The 27,880-nt window shown below is 40.4% G+C and overlaps 1 protein-coding gene across 1 annotated transcript; it reads right to left on the bottom strand.

The window, feature by feature from the left end:
- Positions 1–349: 349 nt before the first annotated feature.
- Positions 350–24,840, bottom strand: smyd2a (SET and MYND domain containing 2a). The gene is made up of 12 exons (XM_048974226.1): positions 24,424–24,840; positions 15,804–15,867; positions 13,934–14,044; positions 10,217–10,277; positions 8,544–8,668; positions 5,996–6,063; positions 4,529–4,631; positions 4,148–4,258; positions 3,750–3,882; positions 2,970–3,147; positions 2,189–2,297; positions 350–2,104 (listed from the first exon to the last, which is right to left on the bottom strand). The coding sequence occupies exons 1-12, from the start codon at positions 24,594–24,596 to the stop codon at positions 2,021–2,023; spliced, it is 1,320 nt and encodes a 439-aa protein (XP_048830183.1). The 5' UTR covers positions 24,597–24,840; the 3' UTR covers positions 350–2,020.
- Between the last annotated feature and the right edge of the window lie 3,040 nt (positions 24,841–27,880).

The raw sequence follows: 27,880 nt of genomic DNA, 5'->3' as shown, positions 1-27,880 counted from the left end.
TTTGAGCTGACGACGAGCGCTGCAGTGAGCACAGTGGCAACATTTTAAAAACAAGTTTTGGTTTCCATTTCAGTGTGTGAAAATGTCACAGAAAAGAGAAGCATGAAATCTAAACTAAATCTTTAAAATCAGCACTTAACAAGAATGTCTCACATTAAGGAATTGTAAAATACAGCAGGCATGTAGCTTGGGTTTGTGTTTCTGTATGGAGGGTTTCGGGTTCAAACCAGGAGAAAAATAAAATCAGCATTGGGCCCTAGAGCAGGAGGGCTGTTCTCCTTGTATGTCGGTTTGGATAAAAGTTCCTGCTAAAGAAACACGGATAAAAACAAAGACGACTATCCAGACATTTCATTGTTTTTCTGCTTTTATTTTTTCCCCTCTTTAAAAGATTTCAGCAGGTTAATGTTAAGTCTGAATGTTCCAAACACAAAAATGCTTGAACCTGAAACACCATGGACTAGATTTTATTAAAATTCTCACATTATGATCTGACCTTCAGAGAATATGTTGTGTAATCGGTTTGGATAAGAGCCAAAAGGGAGTCTGGAGGAGAGGATGTTTATGCATGTTACTTCAGGACTGAAAACATTCAGCATTATTATTTCACTTCATCTACAATGAAGGTTTTATTTAATGTTTAACATCTACAAACCCTATAGTCTGCCTTTTTTATTTCGTATTACTGAGCTTAAACACAAGCTTATTATAAATATATAGCTGTATTAATACTTTTTTCGCTCTGCTTGCTTGTTAAATTTGTATTTAAAATATGTTTTTATACCCAAATATATGCATTTTCAATTCAGTATAACAGTATTTGAACACATTCCCAAAACATATTTGCCGGCTTGTGAATATTTGCCCATATTTCAACAAAAACTGTAATCATGCAAATGCATTCCTCTTGCAAGTGTTTTTTTCTGGGTCTTAGTCATTTCCGTAAAAGAATTTTCAATAAAAGTCCCTCTCAAGGGGCAAAGTGTTACAGAGACCATACTTAAGCATAAGAACGCAAGATTCTGTGATAATATATGACATTATAGGGTAGACATAAAATTGCCAATAGTAATTTCATTACATCCTGCATCCTACATTGTGTTACTTGTCATATACAAAGAATGTGAGTCATTCATACTTTATTATCGTACTGCTGTCAGTAAACTTCAAAAAGAAAAATCATAACACAAGGAAGCATTCCTATACCCTCCAAACCACACAAATACAATACAAACAGAACAAATATAAAATCAACAAAGTATTGACAGGCACCTATAATCCTTAACCCTTCTCCTTCTGTAGATAAGACAAGTTGAATGAATGGGGCTGAAGATGACATTAAATATGGTGCTTAACTATTTATGCATTAAATTAAATTACACTAAAGAATAACACTTATTTGTTAGCCACATTAATTGAAGAAGAAAAAAATCAACCATTATAAGAAACCGTTACATTACTTTGACATATAACAATGGAGTTTTCCAGAATGAAATGAAAAAAATAATCGTGTAATAAGCTCCTGCTTTGTACACAAAACATTTTTCAATTCACATAAAAAATACTGTAAAATGCAGCCTGTAAGAGGCTTCCGTAAAGTCTGCAAAAGATGTAAACCCACAGTTAAAACTCCAGATTGTTTTTTTTTTTTTTTTATTGTATGCAGATACCTTGAATCAGAACACAGAACTATACTTGGTCATTAAAACCCATGCCTAATTTGGTTTTACTTAAATTTTGAAGACGACTGAACAATATTTTATATATACAGACCATTTAAGGCATTCAAAACCAAGTAGGAGACACATGCTAACATAACCATGCAAAATATTTTAGAAGTAACCACTTCCATTAAGTGAAAAAAAAATCCCCAAGTTGTAAATGCTTTTGTGGTCTGCAGCTGAAGCAGATACTATCTTTCCAAAGAGACGGAAAATAGGAGAAATGTTAATGCGGTAGGGTTGTATACATGTTTCAACTCAAGCTTCTGGGGGAAACGGTAACAGTCTTTCCTTGCCCCTCACTTTTGGTCCTCAATCTCCTTCTTGATCTCAGCTAGGTAATAATGATCCTTGCCATGTGCCACCTCCATGATTGCTAGTGCCTGTGTGGGAAGTATTCAAGCATTACACTAGGATCCAAGACAGACTATGCAAAATATCAAATTCACCCCGGAGAGTAACTTTACCTGCTTCAACGCTTTCACACCCAAGGATGTCTTCTCAAGTCCCAAATACAGTCGGCCCAGCTTGAGATACATTGAGGCTACGTTGAGAGAATAGGCGGGATAGTGCGTGCTAAAAACAATTGAAGGACAGCTGATTAACTTTACACAGCCATGTTTCTCCAGATAAAATGCATATATTACGCAATAATACATCGTTTCTATTTGCATGTCTGCAGTTCTGTTCAAGTTTTTTCGTCTAAAGGAGAATTAAAAGTTTAAATTCAACTTGTGTAAACTGCATGTTTGACAAAAGCTTTTATGCTCAATTACGTAAAGCATTTGCACATAGATGAGACCTTGGGATCTGTGCTGGATAAATGGACAGAAAATGGACTGATACAGATGACAACACAAACAACCAACCAAAAAACAAAAACAACAACATATAGTTCTGATTCTGAACTCCAAGTAAACATGAGAAAGCTCTTTCTTTTACCTTATACCAGAACCAAATAAATGTGTCTCTTCTGTTGTCAGTTAACAGTGTTATTCTTAGGGAGATCAGTGTATGGATCATGCACAATTACAGCTGACCAATTTAACGAAATTGATACAATTTATCTATAAAACTGGCCTTTTCAGTAAAGTAACAGTTAGCTTTGCGGAGAACTACTCTCGCGCAGAATTAAATCCCATGTCACCCAGAGCGATGAAGAATGCTTTAGAATAAGGGACAGTTAGCTACAGACATACATAATCACCTCTAAATATAATTCACATTTAAAAGCACCATGCATTTTACCTATAGGGTTTGATTATTTTCTCTCCATAATTCATGGCTCCATCCCAGTCCTGCATGTAGAGGCAGACACCCATAGCTTGGTACATCATGTGCAGCATATATACATTTGTCACCTCAAAGATGGAGCCCATCTTATCCAGACTGAGCTCACAAATCTCCAGCAGTTCACTAGGGAGTGCTATAGAGTCAAGGAAATAAGACGCCATAAAGCTGATAAATTGAACAATTGCATGCGTTCTCTTTTGCTACCATCAGTCAATCTACCAGTAGCACACTTTCTATTCTTATCGATACTGATACAGAATAGATCGAATTTGCCTTCTGAATTCAAAAACGGGTTACTGTGATACTCAAATGACGGCTTTTGTTTCGAGCAGAGAAGTGGGATGAAAATTAGTTTAATCACACTGTGATCTGATATGTTGCTTTCACTACAAAAGGCACTGAGGAATGAAACCACCATTCTTAGCTCTGTGCCAGAGATGAGAAGATTGAGTCAGATTCTTGCTTTTATGCGCCTTCATTCAGGCTGGTCTGAGATGACAAGTTTTGACAGAGGACGTCATTTTGCTGCTGAGAACAATTTCTAAATTATCTTACACCTTGCTGTTGACCAACATATGCCAGGGCACACAACATACATGGTGCATCTGGGTAAAAATGTATAAACACTTAATGATTATTTTATATTACTATTGTTGCTCTGTCCAATTATGAACAGACCTTCCCCCAAACTGACAGCTGGGAGAGCAGTATTGCAGTGGGAGGTAGAGAGAGAACAGACAAGGATATTCTTGTAGTGCTTGGCTCTCCGGAACTCCTCGATGATATTCTTGGCGTATTTCACCATGTCTCGGATTTCCTCTGGCTTCGGGGGTGTGCTCAGTTTTCGAATTTCCATTTTGGCTTTATCCTAAAAAGTAAATGAATAAATGAAACAAGCACTGTACACTGGATAGCCCAATCTTTCTCAACAGTGCTACCTTCACATGCCATACACTTGGCCAGTTGGAGGCCTAGTTCGATTTATAGGTTCCTAGATTTCTATAATACCATGTTAGAAAACTCCGTAGAATTATTTAGGCCAAGCATTGTTTGTTCAATTCCAGTTCTTCCTTATATTGTTTTCTCAGCTGTGCCACAAAGCTTGACTTATTCCAAGACAGACACCGGCTTACTTTGGATTTGGTGATGCACTCCTTGCATTCACAAGTGAAGAAGTATGAGTCTTTCAATCTTTCATTTCTGTCTTCTGTTGGATAGAGGAGGTCAATGTAACTTGTGAAAATCTGAGGAAGACAGAGGTGACCACCAAATCAAACCTTAAAATTCTAAACAAATCTTAAAATGTGTACAAGTACAGTGCAACATTTTTTTTACATTTTATATACGGATGATGGGGAGGTAACTAATATTTACGATGCATTTTGTTGTTCGTTACAGTACAGTAGTTTTTACTTTAAGGGAGACGAAAATGAATATTTTCCTGATGCAGAAAAAAACATGGAGTACCCCGTACAAACCGCTCCCACAGCAAGATTCCTGAACCAATATCTCACCTCTTCCTCTTGGTGGATTTCCTGGACAGCCCTCACCTCGGCGACAGTACCCTTGTAGGTGACGATGACGTTGGGATTGCAGCTGTGGTTCATCAGAGCGACACTGCAGAACCACAAGGTGGGAGGCAGGACCAAACCAGACATCAAAAAAGGAGCAGATGCTCCACAAACACCTGCATTATTCATCGGACCCAAAAGCACAATTCCAAGAACCTCACAAAATATATGACACCTCCATTAGTTCCACTTCTGTCCATATCTTCCACTCGTCTTATTCTCAACTTCATAAAGGAAGCTCCTTTAAAAATGGCTTTCCGGTCAGCCAAACGTTGTAGCCACTTCAAGAAACTACAAGGACTTAAGATATATTTAAAAAATTCTCACTAACACATTCATAATATAAAAAAAAAAAAAAAAACTAAAATCAACACCAAACATGAATATCCCAAGAACCAGCTACAAGCCCAGTGTGGATTACAAAGAAGAAACAAGTTGCCAATTTCCATGTTGGCACTTATGGGAAAAAAAGGTATTTATAAAATAACAATGCATCTCCTACTAGAACTGGAAGTACTAGTCCTCCCTGTATCTTGAGACCTTGCACAGGCTGTTTATTGTGCTTTTCTCAATATTAGTACAGTATGTGAGTGTGCTAAGACCGGAGCAACTGAGGCTAGCAGAAAGCTGCCTCACCTTGGCTGCTTGGGTGGACACCACCTGCACCCCTTGATGAAACATGGCTAAGATTTCTACTTGACTCATATCCTCCTATACGGAAAATACCCAAATACAATTAAAATACAGACGAATGAAATACGCTCTCAACGGCCAATCATAACTCAAGATGTTCGTAAGTTGTCATTCAACATCATTTTAAGGGTATACGTAAGTACAAGGAACTAGGATGCTGGGAGTACGCTACGCTACGCTATGCTACGCTGCTGCGCGGTGGGAGTAGCGGCCAGAAGTCGTACTACCCGGAATTGGTGCGCAGAAAAAAAAATTTGATGTTGAGGACAGGAAACAGGAGCACAATCGACAATTTGCACTTACGGTCCTCTTCGTTCGTATGTCTGAAAATTCGTAAGTAGGGGAGCGTCTGTATGTATATATGCATGTTCTCCCTTCATAACAGTTAAAAAAAATGTAAATTTCTAAAAGTATATCACTGATGTACAAGATGTAGCTTTCTACATCATTACGAATGGCTGTATTTTCTGTTTTGGCCTAATATTTTTCTAGAGCTTTCTCCATGTATTTACAAAGCACACTGGTCCCAGGGGGTTTAACAAATGCAATGAGACACAAGACACGTTTCCCTGTCTGATTCTAAGCTGACCTGCAGCTGAGCTTAAGTGACGCAATTATCAGTGCGACATGTCTGTGCCGACAGTGAACTGGAACTGCCACCCAGCCCCGGGAAGCAGCCCCAGGTAGGAGCACGTGCCGGATGGATGTCTCACTCACTCGGGAAACACAGCAGAGCCCAAATGTGAAAGCTCCTCATCTTCAATGGTGAACCCATTGCAGTTGACCTGCAGAAATATATATATAAAAAAACATGGGTTGTGAAACTAATGTTTCATTGCAGGAAAAGAATACAAACATTTGTAAATGCACATGTGCACGCAAAACTGGACACACACACACACACACACACACACACACACACACACACACACACACACACACACACACACACACACACACACACACACACACACACACACACACACACACACACACACACACACAAATTAAGCGTATCCGGGTCTTTAACATATGTGTTGGACTTTAAACTGCTGCCATACCACCGACATCTTTTATCCACGATATCTCCTATTTCAAAAGATGATGTGGCAGTTGAGCTGTTCCTCAGTTCACTGTCACTTCAGTGCTTAATTATTACTTCCATGATATACCAAAACAGTCACACGAGGCATGTTCTACCAACTGAATTTAATAAACGTAAGGATACGTGGAATTTATACAGATACTTACGTTGAGTCACAATACGCCACTCATTAATATTTCAGGTGTACTATTAATCTGCTTACCAAATTGTGGGCATAAGTAAACATCCGTACGGTACCAAAAAGCCGGTGATTGGACAAATGATTACGCTCGTCATCTAAAGCCCCAGTGATTAATGCATATGCGCCATATAATTTCAATTATATTGTGATGTGGTATCGTGCAGCCTTATCTCGAGTGTTGAATTTTCTACCTAATATGGCGAAACAACCTGAAGTCATCATGGCTTGCTGGTAGAAACCCATGGTTCAGATATTTTGGTGCTGTCCACTGGAAGACAGGCTGTTTACCTTAAGAAATGTACTTATACAGAAAGTTTGTCGTTTTCCTCCACAAAGTAAACCATGTCTATCCAATGTGTGGAACAGTTGCGAGGTATAATAAAGCATCTGAGGGATCTACAAGAGAGCGAGACCTTCCGCAAGCTGCTGAAGCTTCTCCTTTTAAGGGTCAGAAGCTCTGTGTGGAGAAGCAGCTGCACGTGGGAGTCTGTTTGTGAGAGAGGGAGCAGCTGAGGGCAACTAATGTTCCCCACCCAAAGGGGGGAAGAAACAGTAGGAGAAACACATAGACCATTACAGACAGGGGCAGCTCATGTGACCAACGCAATCTGTGTCACTTCCACAAGGCTGGCAAGTACTCGGTGAAATCTGGGATATTAAGACTATGTAACACAGTTTAGCTGTGGATAAATGTTACCTTAAATAATTCTATTATATAAATACAAGGTTTTTTTTTTTTTAAACATCGTTTCTGAATAAAACAATATTTCAACCATTCATGGAATTGTTACAGTAAGCCATATATAAAGCTATCTTAAATTAACTTTATTTCCAAGTATGACAATAATTTTTTAAAATTTAGTATGGATGAATATTATAAATGTATTAATTTAAGGGTCAACCAAGACAGCCCCGCAACATCCAGAGCCTTGAACTCCGGGCGAATCTCATCCACCCCCGGGGCCCGGCCACCGAGGACCTTTTTGACCACCTCAGCGACCTCCGCCCCAGAGATAGGTGAGTCCACGCCCAAGTCCCCACCCTCTGCTTCCACATTGGAAGGCGTGTCGGTGGGATTGAGGAGGTCTTCGAAGTATTCCTTCCACTGACCCACAACGTCCCGAGCTGAGGTCAGCAGCGCCCCATCCCCACCATAAACAGTGTTGATGCTGCACTGCTTTCCTGCCCGGAGCCGCCGGATGGTGGACCAGAACCTCCTCAAAGCCGTCCGGAAGTCGTTTTCCATGGCCTCGCCAAACTCCTCCCACACCTGAGTTTTTGCCTCAGCAACCGCCAAGGCCACATCCCGCTTGCCCTGCCGGTAGCTGTCAGCTGCGTCTAAACAAAACGGCTCGATAGGACTCCTTCTTCAGCTTGACGGCATCCCTTACCACCGGTGTCCACCAGCGAGTTAGGGGATTGCCGCCGCGACAGACACCGACCACCTTACGGCCACAGCTCCGGTCAGCTGCCTCCACAATGGAAGCGTGGAACATGGCCCATTCAGACTCAATGTCCCCCACCTCCCCCGGGATATGGGAGAAGTTCTGCCGGAGGTAGGAGTTGAAACTCCCCCTGACAGGGGATTCCGCCAGACGTTCCCAGCAGACCCTCACTATACGCTTGGGCCTGCCAGGCCTGGCCGGCTTCCTCCCCCACCAGCGGAGCCAACCCACCACCAGGTACAACAGCAAATATTCTTAACTTTCTTTCCAACAAGTGTTTCTTGAGGAAAGTTTCAAACATTAAACAATATTAAACAGCAGTATGAACAGACCAAGTCCTGTTTGGAGTTGCTCTGACTGCCCTATCCATCTTTTTCCACTTCTCAAGTACTAGCTTCCAAACAGAGCTGGGGGCCGGCATGTAGGCAGAACCTATTCTAGACAGATTAGAGCCCAAAGCAAGGACATCCCTTGAATGGGATTCCAGTCCATTGTAGGGCAGTGAAGTGACATAAACCCACATCAGACCCTTACCTGGGCAAAGAGCTCGATGAGCGTATCGTCATCAGGGAAGTCCAGATGCTTGGAGTAGAAGTGGTGTAGGGCAGCTATGTCTGTCTGGTTCATCTCCTGTTTCTCATTGTCCAGTTTGTCCAGGTCTGCAAAGGTGCCACAGTGGAAATCACATCACATGGAGAGCACCAAAACACAATTAAGTCAGAAACACAATATTTGGCAGTGCAAAGTGTGGGTTAATTAATTTACTTGAGGGTTCAAAAGGACTTAAATGTGAAAGCCTCGACATGGCTTTACCGAATTACTTCTCTGTTTTTATGTTTACCAAAAAGCAGTGGGTCTAACAAGCAATCCATGCTTCTTTCGGGAACCTTTCCAATCAGGTTTATGTTATTCACATGCTTATGAATGTGCTGCAAATAATTTGTGTCTGTGGCTACATCAATATCACAGCTCTGGGCTGACCTTTCACTGTGATGCTTCGCAAGATTCAGCTACAGGAGCAACCTGGGAATGCTTGGAGTAGTTTACAGTGGACAGCAGGCCTACCTTTCCCTTTTCGGCTAACTGAACAGGCCTGTAAATTGCAGGCTGACTATAGACAGGTGAACACTAGGAGGCCTGCCCCGCAACTGGCCATTACGAGAATGAAGCAAGGACAAAACATTAAGGTGGGGGGCTTGATGGGTCATGAGGGATGAAGAGAAGCTGGTAATTAAACCCATGGTCCATGTGCCGTCGTCATCAGCTGCTAAAGGGTGCAATAAAAACTGATTTGAATTGGGAATTTAAATGTCCACAATATGGTTGTATCAATCCAAAATCCCAAATCTGTTTCAAATTTAAGAAAGAAAATCAGTTTAGACCAACTATTTATCTAATCGCAAATTGGTACATCCCTCATGTCCTTATGACTGCCTATCACTATAACATAACACGTTATCATATGATCAATTTCAGCTATAGAATATAAATATATAATTGAAAATATTTGTATTTTAAAAGTAGGACACTTCAATAAATATAAAATTGATCTAAATCACATGCATTCAGAGCAGAGTCTAATCAAATTCCATCGACTCACTATGTGGTTAACTCTAAACACAAACACAGAGTTAAACTTCTAGACACATAAAAATATGGTTATCATCTGAAAGGGAGAGATACGCACTACAATAAGTGTCCAAACAATTAGATAACTATTCTGAAAGCCTAAAGTGACCTCTGGGCACAATGTGAATATAGAATTGTTTTGCATGCTCTAAATGCGGACTGTTTAATTGCAAATTTAATTCACTAAAAAGCAATCACTCTCTCCCATTCAACAGCATGTAAAGATCTTTTGCGAGGCTTATCACTGGGGGGGAAAAGCGTTTCTGAGTCCACAACTGAGTCACAGAGCCTTACTGCGGTACAGGCACACCCCTGACGTCTAGCCAGAACCTTGGTGCCACATACAGAAGGGGTTTATTGCAATGTCTAACCGTCTCCCAGGAGAAGATGCTTAACATGCATCTTGTCCATATTTCATATTTGAGGGTCACATTTTTAAAATTTTTATAAAATTACCTATGGTGTAAATTTGATTGATGTGAACTGAACAGGATGTATTTGCGTTGTTTACCAAGCCTTGAGTACAATTTGCGGCGAGTGGATCATTCTAGTAAAGGATGGTCAATGGTCATACTTACGTGCTTCAAACTCCCTCAAGGCCAACACTCTTTCAGATTCGGTCCTCTTTGTCTGCGTTTTCTGAAAGGGAAACAGCCTATAAGCACGTCCACGGGAGAATTACAAAGACAAGACGCGCCGTCCTTTGCCAGTGTTCCTTAGCTTGTAATATTAGGCCGACTCCTGTTTCTATGAAAGTGTTCATTTTTCACTGCAGTGCGTTTCCCTTCTGCGACACACAACTAAGAAAATTAATTGTACCGCATATGAGAATATTTTACTTTTGCGTTGTTCAAAAAATGCAGGCATTGGCAACACTTCAACTTTGATAACCAACACGCTCCAGTGATCACTCATGATCCAGATAGAAGATAAACAATAAACAATGAAATCAGAGCATCGGGCGCCAGATTTATTCCTTGTTTACACAGTTAAGGCCTTAAATTGTTGCATGTTCCTGCTAATGCAATTAGCTACAAATGATTTGCCTTGTTGTTATACCACCTATACTTGGTAAAAAAATTTTTTTTTGCAGTATTACTACTGCTAAACACTTAATACTGTTCATACTGTCATATACTGTTTACACTGCTGCCATTTAATTGCAATTTTTCAGTCTTGTACTGCTCTAGTGTTGGTTTTTTTTATTTATTACATTATTGCTGTTATCACGTCTTATTTCTGTTCTATTTTATTGTCTTTTACAGTGCTGAGCATGGAACCTGAAAACTTCTTATTGTATTGTACTTGAGCAATGCCAAAGATTCGATTCAATTCAAATCATTGATGTGGCAGCAGTTGTTTGATTTGCTTTACATTTTGTGCAAATATAAAACGTTCCAGTCAGAGGCTACAAACCCCAACAAGAAAACAAACGGCTGTTACGGAGGGCATTTACCGTAGGGTTATTTACAGTTATGCCCTTCCGAAGGGCATTATTTCACTATGGGGAGGTTAACAAGAGGCACCATATTTCATACTGCAGTTATAGCTTATTGGGTTTCCTGAGCCTTTAGCTAAAGCTTCTGGAATCTTGCTCCCAGACAGTCTGGTGTTCAGAAGATTTTTCCCATTTATCTTCAGCTAAAACACACATCCATCCCATCCCTCAATTCATCCTGGACACGGTCATGTCTCAAAACTGAAATTAACTTGATGTAAGATAAAGGGAGAAAAAAAAAACACACCCTCCAGGCTTACAATCATGATTATTAATGATACCTTTATAATGAAGAATCGGTCCTTGGTATTTGAAAGGTATTTTAGTTATGTGACAAAACCTTCGATTCTGTTCAATTTAACATGCAAGTCAATTTTGCGCATTACATGCTAATTTCAGAGTGACAGTTGAGCCTTATGTAATGATGTCGCTTGCATATTCAGGTGTTTTAATTAGCAAACTTAGTAACCAGTACATTAAAGAAGCATGTTTGGGGGGGGGGGGAGGGGGGGCAGCCAGTTAACCTTAGATTAGGAGAGTTTTTTTCTTCATACTACAGTCTCTCCTCTGTTGTCTTCTAGCTTCCTTCCTTCCTTCCTTCTCTTTTTCCCAGTATCATGGACTAAACTGAATTCAACTGAATGTAAATAGATATAAAAATCAACAGAACTGCATGTGACCATTGTCTGGTACCTACTGTATGCATGTGATCAATGGCAGACAGACAAATTCCCTGTTTATGAGGACACACTCGGTCAAATAACCCTGATTCTGATTCTCCTCTGGCATGGACCCGGCTGCTGGTAGCGCCCCACCCTGCCCACACTCGGCTGCTCGTACACGCTTCGTACATGATGTCCCAGCTGCCTGCTGAGGGATCAGCTAGGGAGTACGTGGGGTGTTTCGGCACAGACGCGCAGCACTGAATGCACTCCAGCTACACCCCATCAAGCCAGGAGAGGCCAATTCTGCCACAGAGCTGCGCTTTACGAGGGATCAGAACAGCTGGTTGATTGCAGACTCTGTCAAGTGATGCTACAGAACAGGCTGCACCCAAATGCTGACTTTTATCCTGACCTTCCCCTCACTTGAAATGATGACCCAATAAGTGAGCAGAGCCTACATTCATACGCTGCCTAATTTACTGAAGAAAAAAAAAAAAAACATGAACAACATACTTATCATATTAAAATGTCAAGCCTCTCCTTGCCTAATAGGACCCCATGTCACTCAGTGCTACTGAGCAAATGGCTTTTCCAAACTTTTTGCCATTAAGCAAATTTCCATGCATAATGGTTTGTAACTACAGGGACACAGAGACCTAGAACCTGTTAGGAAGTAGGACAACGCACAAGACAGGGGAACACCGTGGATGGGATGCTAGTCCATCACAGAACACACAAACAAGGTGAAACATGGGGAGAGCATGCAAAATGGACGGACGGACGGACGGACGGACGGACGGACGGACGGACGGACGGACGCACGCACGCACGCACGCACGCACGCACGCACGCACGCACAGTGGGAGTTGAGTCCAGAACCATGACGACTGCGACTTGCAGCGGTACTCACTGAGCCACAAAACCAGCCTACGAAAAAAACTTTGTTTGAATTATTGTGGGTCATAGAACATGCAGGGACAGATTACGGACCGGGCCAGCGGGGCCGCTGCCCAGGGGCCCTTGGGGTGCAGGGGGCCCGTGGGGCCCCCAGCCCAAAACAATTTGCAACGCTTATCAACAATGTATTTTCGTTTGTCTATTTTAGAGGGCCTACATTCTTTGATCCTCTGCCTACAAGGGCCCCTGACCCTATAGGGAGGGCGTTTGGCTGCCAAGGGTCCTTGAATTGTGGTGGTGGTGCTGGTGGTGGTGGTGGTGGATGTGGTGGGGGGGGCCCTCGCGAACATTTTGCCCAGGGGCCACACAACCCATAATCCGTCCCTGAGAACATGACATTCTGGAACCCAGAAACCAAGGTAGAGAATGCAAAGGTGTGAAAGTGGGGGCATTTTTCTCAGATGTTTTCATATACATCCTTCCGAGGGCTTATATTCATGACACTTTTTTTGACACGTTCTTTTCCTCATCATGTTGGAGGGCAGCAAACATTATGGTGATAAAGATCTTAGATCTACGATAATCAAGTTACTTTTTCTAAATAGAGAGTTTTTGTAATGAAAAAGTACTTAGCATGGTGTAAACCAATAAATGTAAAAAAGGCTAAATGCACCATGAAGGTGTCAGCCTCTACATTTAAATAATAGTGAGAAATGGCTTTTTTTCCCTCTCCTGACACATATGCATTTTATTTCTGTACCGCTGACTCCCACTGGTAGAATGGCTTACTTAAAATAGTGTATTAGTAGGTAGGTGGTGGCAGAACAGAAGTGAAGAGTTGAAACATTAAGGTGACGCATCATGGTATGTTCTATTAGGAATATCAAAAATACCACTTGATTCACCTGACCAGACAGACCTAAGTGCAGAACGTGTAGGACATATTTGCTGTGTTTAAGTACAAAAATGTGACTTTTTTTTGTGCTAGATGAATCACCATCTCTGCTGAATAGCATGGTGAAGTTACAAAATGGCACCTTGTAGTGGCTTAGTATTACACAGCTAGAAATGTCACGCTCCGAGGTTTGGTCAGGTGCCCCCCATTTCACAGATTTCATCTGGCATCGTGATGTACGATGCCTCACTACTCCCCAGTCGAAATCTACAGGCTTCATCCCTCCCCCATCGTCCTGGCCCCCTACCCCCTCCACCACATAAGCTGCCCCCCCCCTCACCTGTTTCACGATGATCCTGGCGGCTAGTCTTACAGTCTCTGACGGGCTCCAATTCTCACCGAAGGCACACATAGAGGAGCACTCCAGCTTATGCATGGGCCAATCCCCCCTCTGTGAAGAAACACACAGCTCATTACCTCATCCTGCTACACTTTTAGCATGACTACGGCTATGCTATATGCTAGTCTTATCCACAGTACATGTAAAGGCAAATTTAAAACCATGAAAGAAAACCAAATGTAATTGGCTCATTTTTTTTTTGGCCAATGAAATAATTAAGTCTGATATACCCTTAGGCCACCATGAAGGATCAAAAAGGAAAACTAGCCAATGCATTAACATTACCTTGCAGCTGAAAATAGAGCGACATACAAAATCTTCTGTCTTGGCAAGGAGACAGCATTTTATCCCCTGTGCTATCCAATGGATTGTCATAGCAACAGCAAGAGACCACAAGATATTCCCAGCTCAATTTTTAGAACAGGATTGTACCTAAGAGCTTACATCATTGTGCCTATATCTGTGTTTCCTGCTTTTAACCAAAATCCTAGGAAATAAACCATTATAGACATGCTTGCATCTTGATCTCAGCCAATTACATTATTTTGTTGTGCATCGATTAGCACTTAATTACCCTTAGGAATGCACAGCTGAGGCAGGTGCATCAATACTGCACTGCAGCGTCCGTGAGCTCACACGTGCTGTTGGAATCGCCGCTGCTGTTGCAATATTTAAAATCATTAAGTTGACTTGAGGGAAAGTAGTCTAACGAAGGCAATGAAAGCTATCAGACCAAATTGTGGGAAATTTACACTAAATAACATGATTTTCAGGGGCAAAAACAGCACTTATATCGTTGCTTTTCAAAGCTTTAATTAGACAGTTACATCTGTACAGAAATCGTGCAATCCCGAACTGCAATTGCACCTATGATTAAGGTCTTGTTAATGTCATATGGTATTTGGATTCCCTGAATCTTTAATTGCAAAAAATAATTAATAAATTAACTGATAAAACTATTTTTACAGATTTGTTTTCAGTTGATGTGCAACTCAAGATTTCCATAGTGTTTAATTCACTCTGTTCACTACATGCTGTTAAGTGAGGCCTTTATGTACAACACAGTCCAGAACCAAATCACAAAGGGCAAAAATGAAAAGAAAACCTTCATTAACAGCATGATCATAATCAAACACACTAACTGAAATAAACAGCTTTTGAATCGGTCCTCAGTGACGTCCCTTTCACACACACATGCTAAAATCCAGATATACAGACATGACTAATGCGAAGGGATGACTGACATTTTCGATTCAAAAACCCACCAAAGGATATTTCCATTGTGTTCTTTCTAAAGGCAGCTAAACCTAATTATGAGCTCTTTAATATCAAAGACACAGCAGTGAATAGACCCATTCTTCCAATACAGAGACAATAAAAAAGCAGGACTAAGTTTGCGAGCGAGTCCCTATTGTATTTTGGTACAACTAGTAGTGTTCAGTTCATTTTCAGAAGTATTTCATTAAGACGATTACTTTGTATTTTATATTTTACCGACAACAGCATCACAAGCTGACTGCAGTTCATGTTCACAGCAGTGAAACATCTAAGGGCATCAATCTGTAAACGTCCATATCTACATATTACATGTTTCGGCATTAAGACAAAGAAAATAAAACAAAATGTTTGATTCCCTACCAATCCATCATCATGCTTTATAATTAATGGCAGAATCTAACCTTTTAAATTAGCGCTTCTAAATATATACAAAATATTGTTTTGTGTCGTTTTGTTTTTGCTGCTCCATGAAACGTAACATCATGTTTCATACCTACAGTTACACCGTCGTCCAGCTCAAGCCTCCACTTACCTGGCAGTCCACATTGCAATAGAAAGCCTGCTTACACTTCCCACACTTGGAAAGACCCTCTCTCCTGTTGGGAAAGAGAACAGGCTTAGGATACAGCAGGGAGATACTCAGCACCAGGGGCCTGTACTACGAAGCGGGGTTACTGGCTTATCGGGGTAACTTGTCGGATTTAAGGTGGTCTGGGCAAAATGTAAGCGAATGAATATGAAGTTCATTTAAACTGTGGTATGAAACAGCGCAACATTCTGTCAAGCAGCATAGCTCCAGAACATAGTTTACAATTACACTCATATTACACTTCATAAATTAATTTCTTTGGTCTTCAGAGAATATTTAACCCTAAAAAATCATTGCATATGAACATCAAAATACCTTTTCTGATGGCAGAGCACAAGTGCCGGTGATTGTGATTCAATAAAACACTATGCATGAATCAGTTGTATTCTTTATTTATCTGCTTAGGTCTTATATACTTAATTGTATTTTTATAGAAATAATATGCTTACATAAAATTTAAAAACAAAATACAAAAGGCAGATTTTAATTTATATATTCATTATTGTACATTTTGGGTGCAACAATGCATATATCTTGCATAATTATGTTATTGGTAGCTTGCTGTCAAAGTTGCCTGTTGACAGTCTTGTTATAAACTGTGAGAGCAGTCCATGGATACAATTGATGAACTTGCTGGCTGGCTTTTGCTTTACAATTTTTTTTTGTTTTTTTTGCAGTCTTAGTAAGTAGCGCCCAGATTGAGATTTGCCCCTAATCCCACATCGAGCCATTTAAGATCTGCCGATATGATTAGATATTGCTGGTTGGTATTGCTAGTTCCAGGTGACGTGGAGTTTATAGGGAAAGTCACAAGGTTCCCCCCATTACCAGGATTCATTTAATTACCCCTGTCTACAATACGTTTTGATTATTTAAATGTTACAAGTGCTTCTCATTGGGAGAGTTAAAGAAAATCCAAGATTTAATATAAGAGAAAAATATCCATATCCACCCTGAGCTACTGAGGTGGCAGAGGCCATTTAGGGCTCACAGCGAGCGATACAGTATTATAAACAGACGTGCGTGTGCACACCTTGATCAACTGGAGGAAAAGTGGTGCTGGAAGGCAATTTCTCTCTTTGTTCATTTGGTCTTAGTAATGCAACAGGTCTTTTAACAACTGACAAAGATACGTAGTTGCGTCTGTAGTGTGACTTTGTCACCAAGGAAATTGTTATGGGACTGGCCCACCTGACCTTCTGCTGGCCCAACCGCATGATGATTTCTGGCTCCACTATTGATGGCAAGTGCAAAAAAAAATAAAAAATCAGGGAATTTTGATCTTGAGGATACTTGTAGCAGATTCCGTATGATGGAAATTTGCAGCAGCCTCAAGGGAAGGTGAAAGATGCATGATGCATGATGCTCCCGTGGTCCCATCTAACACTAAATCAGACGGCATTCAGCATTTCCATGAATGTCCTGCAGGTTGTCCAGAGGTGAAACCAGCCAGCCTATTTCTTTAAAACTGAAGAAATCCTAAATATTCCACATGATTTCAGGTTTATATAAGTGATAACAGAAACTCCACACTGGGACAATTAGGCCAATATTTGGCATCTTTTAATTAAAACTTACATTAAATACATCCTACTTAAGCACATTTAAATTCTAATCATAAAAATCATTTACATTTAAAAATGTTTTAAAAATCCTCAACAGGAATGACACTTGCTTAAGTCACATGGAAATGTGTAGTAGATAGAAATGTGTGTGTAAGATACGAACATATATAACATGTAATAATAAAGTTCTCTCTTATGCCTCACACTGACATTAAATGAATTATAACTCCCTTGAATAAAAAAAATAGATATTCTGTTATTGTTCTTACCTGATATTATATGTGCTGTAATGCAAATATATGCAAATTTTTATTATTACAAATTATTTTCACTGTGTATATTTTCTTTGCCGGAGTAAACGACAATCAGTGTTATAAAAACTGTTTTTCTTTGCCAATATTGTATCATAATATGTGAGAATGTGCTGATGCACCACGTTTCAAAACCAGCGGCAGACAAAGAATGTTACAGCGCTTCAGATATCACAGGAAGCCAACGTTTTAATCTAAAATGACATAATTTAAAGTACATTTGTAAAAACATTGACAAATAGACATGAAAAACCATTACTATTTTGATTAAGCTGAAATTATTTTAATAGATCTGTAATAGTACAGCTAGTAGTCTGGTGATATACTTAACTAGCTGGGTGTGACTAATTTTTTGCAGAGGTTTCTGCATTAGTTTAGCTTTTGCTCATGCTCTTCGCCCCAACATTGACTGTATTTTAATCCATATTATAAGCCAGCAAAAGTTACACTGCAAGACACCCATTCAGTAATGTCCCGATGGACAGCTGGCCCAGCACAGCATGACGGCAAAGCAAATGCAGGTTAAAAGACGACATTCAGGTTATATAACCTCACCCAATAATGTGAGGTTACCCCATGATATGTGCCACTTAGTCTCTCAAAGCTCAAATAGTCACTGCTAAAACAAAGGTTAGCTCTCTCGCTTAGCCACATCACGTTACACAATACGGCACATAGTACCAATTACTATTAATTATTTTTTGTGAATGTATTGTGTGTTAGGGATGAACAATACTGGGAAAAGCTCACATTGTAATATCTGAAGTTCTTGAGATCATTTAGGAGTTGAAAATTAACTAACCAGCCAAACAGAACTTAAGCTGGTGGTGTCTTGAGTTGTGCCAGAATACATCAAGTGACACCAACTCTTGTGCTCAATATCATCTCTATGGAATACAAAACATTTCAATACAGTAGCAGACGAATGTCATTTTGTGACCCGTTCCTCTTCGCTTTGCCTTTATTTCTCATAAAATGTGCCACAAGAGCTATGAGTGAGTCTAACAGCAATGACAAGGATGATAAGGCCCATGACTGAGAGAGCGTATGCAGAGCTCATGCACAAGCGGCGGCAGTGAACTTTCACATATACCAGATAATGTGGAAAAGGAACAATCATCGAAATTGCAAAGCTCGCAAAGTTTGGTTTCCTCTGACTGAGTAAAAATGTTTTCATTGATAATTTAAATGCGGCAGACTATTGCGACGTGTGACAACTGCATGTGCATGAAATGCCATGTCAATATTAAATCACCTCACATCTTGCAAGTCCATCAGGGCGGTGCAGTGGCGCAGTGGGCAGTGCTGTCACTGCACACTGCTGCTTTGTGTGTGTAGGATTTGCATGCTCACCCCGTGTGAGTGTGGCTTCTTTGCTGAATCCTCCAGTTTTCTTCCGCTGTCCAAAAACATGCAGCCTAAGTGAACTGGAGTGCCTAAATATTCTGTATATGAGTTCAGGCCGATTGCAAAATTGTCAGATTAAAATCATTACATTATGCAATTATTGGTATAATCTATAGTGACAGCACTACACATTATCACATTTTTTGACAGTGGAAACTACACCGGAAGGTGTCTGTAAAATAGTCAGCTTTAGCACTTAAAATTATGCTAAATGCCTTCAGCGTGGAAAATAACAGCCCAAAAATCAAATCTCGATCAGGATGCCGCTAGCTAAGAAAGTACTAAAGATTCAGGCCAAACAAAATATTTAAAAAAATGCAAAGCCCTGTTAGCAAGTTCAGTTAATCCTTTGCATGGTCTATTCTAGCAATTATAGGAAGTAATGCGGCAGACACCTTCTACCAAAAACAAATACCTGCATGAAGAGCAGAAAATAAAATACATTGTTCCACCCAAACCACACAGTAATGGATATGCAAATGAATAAAATTAAGAAAAAGCCAGATGATTTATAAATTTGTATATCTTACATCTTAGCTGTGTAAGATGTAAACACTAAAGAATACAACAATTTCATTCATAGCGTTTCATTAAATCAGAAAAATCACCAACGCTTCTGCCCTACCATAAAATACTGTATGACCTTTGTCATGTGTTCCTCAACATTAATTTTTTTACAGATGAATATTTTTCTGAAGCCAAAGAATAAGTATTAAGCAAAACCACAGAACTAATAATGAGTGGTTATTAAATAGTTTGATTCACAGCAGTGAAGCCTCTTGAGAATTAAATGACAATCAAGCTCTGCTCTAAGAACCTAACAAGCACTGAGGATTAAGCCAGACACTCCTGAGTTACCTCAGCAGTGAGGAAGGGGTCAGGTTTGTGCAATGAAAGCAACTTTAGCAAGCAGCCAGAACATATTTGAATATTTTAAAAACCATGCACACAAAATCAGATCCACAGAAACACAGCTAAAATTCCGTACTGCAGTGTACAGCTGAATAAATAAAAAGCTATGGTTTTATTTAATATTGTGAAGATATCTTTAATCAATCTGCCCTACCAGATTCTTACATGAAGGACATTTACTCTAACAGATTTCTATATTCAAAAGAAGGATTTGCTTTGAAGGAACAGCAGAGTCAACAGCTTAAGCATCGTCTACAATGTTGCTTGTCTGCAGCTGAAGAACTTAAACAGTAGACTGAGCCCCTGCATTGCAGATGTCTTTAAAGCCTCACACTAGACTAAGCTATATATTCACTTCCCTTTCAAGCAGTGGTACAAGCAGATACTTTTAACACAATGAGGCACAGACTGTAGGACCTAATAAGACCACAAGGATCTGTTGCACTAACCCATTTGTTAGATTCACCACACATAGCTGTTTCATATAGCCTGAGTAAATTTGCTCACTGGTGACAGGAATTTGAAGAGTGCGGTTTTGCAGCAAAGGCGAGGCCTTAAACTAAATTCACATAGATCCTTTAACACGTTTTCAAATTAAGCTGGAATTTCATTAAATTCTTTGGGAGAACGGCGTAAATAAGGCTTTCCACAGTGCTTAAGCTGCGCATTCTCAACTTTTCACTGTTTCGTGTAAGGGGTTGCAATGGACTGGCATCTTATCCAGGGAGTCCCCTATGCTGCCTGGAATAGGCCTCAGGGTGACCCAGACCAGGATTAAGGCTTGGAACCTAGATAATCTCTGTGCGTATTAATTCCCACCGATGCCACTGCACAGTTTTTTTTTTTACCTGGAGTAGTCAGTAGTAACGCTTAACTGTATGATGCAAATCACATTTTATATCCTGAACATTTTTCTCTCTTTCACTTCCATCCATCCATCCATCGCTGTCCAACCTACTACAACAGCTCCCAGGACTTTTGTTTGTTTTTTTTCTATATCATGCATACTCTTAAAAACCATACTATACTGCAGTTCCCATATTACCAACGCATGGGCAAAGCTGTTTTTCTGCTGTTTCGCACGGTCAGAATACTTTATTCAGCCAGACAGAAGTAATGCCAATAACCTCCGAAAATGTATTGTCATTATACAAAAGCATAACGAAATTTGTGTGCAGTCCCTTGCAGTGCAGGAAGGACTGGAAATCACCTACATGGAACAAAAGCTGCTCGAATTGGATCCTTTGTTTCCCTGGGGGTGAAGTGAGTATTACTGGCTGAGTTACTGACAGGGGGGGGGGGGGGGGGTACTGCTCGGGGAAGACAACAGGAGCCCATCCCTCGAACAAAGGGTGAAGGCATTGGCCTCACCTGGCGTCTATAATCAAGATGACTGGCGACTAAAACGGATGCGCTCTCAGTGCTGACCGGGAGTCACGGGGAGCACAAACACTGTAGTATCATGTGCGTCATGGGAACCTGGCTGAATGCCGAAACTCCAGACTCTGCGGTCACACTGGATGGATCTCATATCACGTGTGAAGAACAGGCGAAAGCAGTAGGAAGAATGAAAGCGGACACGCCGTTTTTGTGAATGACAAACTCAGGACACATCACAGTAGAAGCACAGGTTTGCAGCCCCACTGAGCCGCTGCTCACTAAGGGACCGTGCCCATATTACATACAGCGAGAGATTTCACACGCCATTGTTTTGGCTTTACATGACTCCCCCCTCTCTGCAGATGCTGCAGGCACAGTGGAGATTATATATTCTATGGTCAGTGATCGCCAAGAATAATCCCAATCTAATGTAACTTCTGGGGACTTCAGTCATGTTACGCTCTCCTCCGCCCTCACCGGTTCTTCACCAGTCTGTGGAATGTAAAATAAGCGAAGAAGAACTGGCACCTGTTAATGCTTATGCTAAAGAGGCTAACCTGACCACAGTCTCAGAGAAGAAGACTGGGAAGGCTTCACAAGATGGCTTGGGGTGATGAACCAGCGCATATTCAGTGAGACACACGCGGATGACGCAGTGCCTACATCCACTTCAGAGTAGGTAACATGGTCCATGGTTCAAAGAGAGTGCGCTGCTTTCCCAGTTACAAACTGCAGACCACAAATGACCTGATGGACATACTGAACCAGAAGAAGAGGACCTTCAGGTCTGGAGACTAGAAGGTGATCAAGCAAAGGAGACTCAGCATTTATGAGATGAAAAACCACCACAGGGAGAAGACGGTGAGTGAACTACAGCAAAACAGTGTGAAGATCTGGACCATGACTGGCTGTAAGCAAACTGGCAACATTATGATACAGGGTAACGTGGACAAGACTAAATAGCAGGATCTTCAGGAAACTGATCCATTTCCTCATCTGTTAATATACTACACAAAAAACATCCAGTACAAATTCACATCACGTCCACTGAAAATGATAATGAATAAGAGCATATAGTAAGCTGATGGAGAACCACCTGCAGATCTGGCTCAAGACAAATGAGTTGGTGGTGGACTTCTGGTATGTTGAGGAGCCCTTCAAACCATTCACCGTGTGCTGTCTAATGAGAATCAGGTCTTTTGTTGTATGAAGCAAGCTGCTGAGATATTTTCCTAGTCCACAGTGGACAGCATACTTATATAGGCTGTGGTCTACTGGAAAAAAGCAAGGTCAGTTGAGCTGATGTCAAGAATCACCTCAGGGAAGCGCATCTTTCTTGCACTTGTATTCCGGCGTTCACACTATGTGTTTATTTCTGTGCACTGTGTTTGCTTCTGTATTCAAACAAATTACCTCTCAGAGGTGAGATTATACACACACACATATATATATATATATATATATATATATATATATATATATATATATAGCCTGCATGCCTATAAATGAAATTTCAAAACATTACAGGACTTTTGGAGTAAAAAATCTTCATAAATCATACCACTCTTCTCTCAAAATGATTGATAAGCCCCAAAAAAAAAAAAAAAAATGTTGAAAGGTTCAACAAGTCAACTTATGAAAAACATTCATGCACAGTTCCAGCAGGTGGTAAGCTGATCAGTTAATCCATGTCAGGAAGAACACTTTGATCTAGGACAGGATTTGGAAACCATTTCAAAGAAAAGGACATGGGTGTCACTTAAGCGCAGAGTTCTTGCCGTGTTCTGATTGGTCCGTGTCCAAGAATCATTCATGTGTCATTAATTTAATGTGAAACAGCTGGATGAGTCTTTCACCCAAGGAAACACAAGTCAAAGCACAATAAGAACAACTATTTACAACACCGGAGCCTTTCAGTCTTAAGGTAGTTTGCAAGACATGAAGTACCCCAAATTGTCTTTACTGATATAGATCAGGTGGTAACCTTGTATCATATATATACTATCCCAGAAAGCCATTCCACACCAGCACGCAGACAAACCATATCACTCTATAAAGATAGTTTTTCTAAGCCTATTTCATTTTTAGCTTCCTTCATGAGGGCCTAACAAATTGCTGCTCAAAAAAACAAAAACAAATGGATGCCCAATCTGAACTGCCGTCTCATACACAGTCAAAAATACAACACTGTAATCTTTACAATAGCTCTGCATTTTGTATTTAAATACTAACCGAACACTGTATATAAGGAAGTGCTAACAGATTCTTATTTGACTGAATTTGAAAAGATCAGCTTCAGGTCACTGCACAGTTGTGTTGTCGATTTAAGCAAACCAACCGACTTAGAGAAGTGCAGCGTCGATCATTAATGCTGACAAGCCGTGATATGTCGAATAAGCAGGGGGGTGCCTTTCGCCCATGACACTGTGCGCCACAGGCCCAGGTTGAGCGTAGGTCAGCTCTGGCGTGGATCCTTAAAGTCTTACGCAGTCCGGCTACCAATAGAGCTAGAGTTAAAAATGTATTGTGTGTGTGGTTATTTTTAACAAGCCTTAAACGGTCGTATCATAATGCAGAAGGATCGCCTAAGTGTTTCCAGTTTACGATCCCGGGGTTGTTGAACCACGAAAAAGTGTAGCCAAATGTATTTATACAAATTATGTTTATACAAATGTGGCAAACAAAATGCAAAGATAAGCGTGAAGCAACACGCCATCGCGATACAATGTTACTACAACTAAAGTGCTTAACTTGATCTGAGTCTCCACCCCCCTCCAGTAGCAAAGTTTAGCTACGTTTATCCATTGCAAAGCACGGGCGGGGGGTACTTGATTCATTCCTTCAACCTGGTCCCATCCATCTTCCGTCAATGCACACATGAAATGCAGCCAAGCAGGAAGCGCCCCCTAACACAATCAATAACTTCCTTAGGGTGTTAAGTAAACCTTTACCAGCGATCGCGTCTGAAAGTTGGGGACTGAGGCTCACCTGGTAAAGCAGAATTCACAGTGGCTGCCCCTCTCGTTGACAGTCAGCACGTATGCATACGCCGGGCAGGAAAACAGCAGATCGCCAACTTTGAAGTGTTTCAAAGCCCTCAGTCCTCTCCCTTTGCCGGGGCTCATGAACCGCTCCGTTCCTTCTATGCCTTCTGTTTTCATTGTTCTTTTTTTCTTTATTTGTGCGGTTCTTTTCTCCTCGTGTTTGCCTCGATTTCCTGGACTGGGCTTTAATGCAAGGTAACTTGACACCGCGAGGTTTGCAAATATAGATATAAAATAAAGAAATAAATAAAATAACGATTTGACCGAGGGGCCCTTTTTTGATCCGGACAATTTAAATATCCTCGGCTACTACCAGACCAGCTTCGCCCTCATTATGAACTACACAAATGGTAGCTTCAGACGGCACACTCTACTACGGCATTACAGAAGGATTCCGCGTGGTCTTAGAGCCCGTTTATTAACTTGGCCACATTTTCATGGCGTGACTGCTGCATTGTTCTAGGGTGGACCCATCTCTGGGCCTTATCGTTATTAATAATTCTTCGTCACAGTGACTGTTTTCTGATTTCCGAATACATGAAGATGCACAGTATTAACATACGGATATTATCTAGGTACACATTTGGAATATCTTAAACAAAACACTAAAATATTAAAGTATACATGTTTTGATGTATTAGTCTAATTACATTTTTGTTTCCAGAACATTAAAATAAATAACATAAAGCTTAATAAAATAGTTCCATCAGTGCAATAATTTCAAATATCAGCGAAAATATATTTTGTTCTCGTACTGAATTTGGACTTGCAATGCAGTCAAACGTTATATAACTCAGTTCTAAAATAAACAGACAGACATATTCGGGCATTTGTGCTATGATTGTTGTCCAGATGTACTGCTATATGTCATGGGAAGTACTTGGTAAGGAACAAGCAATTGCTCATCGTCATTGAGAAGTTGGTTGCATCTATTAAGTACGGACAAGGACGAAGTAAGACGCTAATCAGCAATGCTGAAGTCAGGAGTGATTATCAAGCTAATGGTGTATGGAAGCATTACACGCAGAGTGGCTGACTCGTCATAAATTATTTATAAATTATGTTTATAGTCAATGGGTAGATGGCTGAAGTTGGACCTCAACAAGAGAATTGGTCGGGTGTATCCGAACACGTTTGGATTACGCATTGGCTAATTGAATTAACATAATAGCATAATATTTTGGCAAAAAACATCAATAACTTGTAACAAATCTACAATACATATTCAACTATCGAGGTTTTACTTATATGCTTGAAATCACTTCAGCTCCAATTGCAAACAGAATTCACATCACTGGACAACATAAAAAATGTAACAATATATTGCTGACATCCGTAAGTACAATATGTCGAAATTTGCTATCTTTTAAAGCAAAACTCAAATGAGCAGTTTCATTTGTTACAAATATATCCTTTTCAGTACGTTAAATATTATAATCGATGCTTCTCCGCAAACGAAAATACGTTTTGGTAGAACTTCTGCCTATGAAAGCCAGACATTAGCTCAGAAGGATATCTTGGTACACGATTTATTTTGATTTGGTTCCATCTAGTGGTGATAATAAGGAAGAACCATTTTCTGGATGACTGAATTCAGTGTTCATGCTTATTTTGACGCCAAGTAATTGCAGGCAATGTAAAGTTTACTCATTATTAATTTTGAATAGGGTCTCTGTTTACATAGTTTTATTGTGCACGACTCGTAGCGCATAAATCATTTTGAAAGCCATTATTATTATTATTATTATTATTGTTGTTGTTGTTGTTGTTGTTGTTGCTGCTGCAGAGTCATTTTGCACATATAGTGTCGTAGATTGAGAGGGTCTGCATGCTTGTATCTGGTATGTTTCTCCTTTTAGAACCTTTTAGAACAATTTTCAGCCTCCCTGAAAGATGAATTCTGAATGTCACTTCATAACACTGAGAATGTGTTAATACTGAAGACACACAGGTCAGGATAGGACTATCTATCGGCACCTCTGGTAAAGATGAGTTTAAAAAGTTGTAAGTCCATCTGTTAGTGAATTAGTTCAATCACACTTTCAAAAAATGAGCAAAATCCAATCTGTAATTCAAGTAAATTTATGTTAAATCCTTCATCAATGACTTCCTGTTTCACTGGGGAATAAATATGAGGTGACACATCGACATGTGAAAGGTAAGAGAACACACCGATCAGCTGAGGGAGAACTGTCTTGGCCTTCATAAGAAATGGAAATTAAAAAAAAAAACAGCTTCTCACTTTAAAATGCCCCTTTCTACCATTTTGTCAATAATTGAACAGTTCAAATCACTTGGGATTGTGACAAATTTACCTGCTACAACATCCAAGGTTATTTCTGCCCCCATGCGTGGTGAGGAGGATAGTAATGGATGGGGTAAAAAAAAATCCCTAAGGAACACAACAAAGGAATTAGTAGCAAAACGTAGCATCATGGGGTCACCAAGTCTTCAAAACCACCATCAGATGTAACCTCCATGCCAACAGATTATTTGGAAGACATGCCAGAAAAAGTCGTTCCTGTCATTTAACCACAAACGTAACGTTTGCTATATGCTACTGGAACTTTGACTAGAACCAAATTTTATGACCAGATGAAATGAAATGGTGGGTGTGGTGTAAAGGATGGTTTTACTGAAAAGAACCTTTTCCCCACTGTTAAGTACGGTGGAGGTTCTGTAACGTTGTAGGGCTGGTATGTTACATGGCATGAGTGGTGGGCACAGCTAACAGAAAAGCTAGCTTCGATAACAGCTAATTCGCTAACTGCAAGGTGCAATTCCATAACGCGAAACCGATGAACCACAAAAATTTAGCGGAAGCTAATGAGAATTGATAACCGGTAACTTTTATTATGGCTCTTAATAAAAATAATCGATACTTTATTGATGCCCGTGGAGAAATTGTCTTTACGCCTCCCTCAATTTGCTCTTTGTAGAGTAAGCTGTCCGCGAAGGGCAGCCACCTGTTGGGGCACCCAGGGAGCTGGGGGTTAAGGGCCTGGCTCAAGGACCCACAGACATGCTGAGGCTGGGTTTGAACTGGTGACCTTCTGATTACGGACTGATGAACAATATATGTTTTAGAGCTATTTATCCATCCAGTGCTATCTATCCATCTAGGTGGTCCTGCTGGGAGTTGCCTAGTTTTGGAGATATCAGCCATAGAAATGTTGGGCTTCTCTCGTCAATAATGTGAGTGAATGGCATTCTTACTGTATTCTTACTGGTTACTGATGATAATCTAGAGACATTGTAATAAGTAGTTTAATGTGTGAACTAATTTCTGCTACCGAATTCCACACACCAGCCATATCACTGTACAGAAGATAAGAGCACGAGCACCCTGGCTATATCTTTTGCACAGTGATATGATTGGTGTGTGGAGCTCGGTATTATGT

The sequence above is a fragment of the Brienomyrus brachyistius genome, chromosome 14 (assembly GCF_023856365.1).
Source record: "Brienomyrus brachyistius isolate T26 chromosome 14, BBRACH_0.4, whole genome shotgun sequence".
In the NCBI taxonomy this organism is placed as follows: Eukaryota; Metazoa; Chordata; class Actinopteri; order Osteoglossiformes; family Mormyridae; genus Brienomyrus; species Brienomyrus brachyistius.
This window is presented reverse-complemented; position numbering and strand designations above follow the sequence as displayed.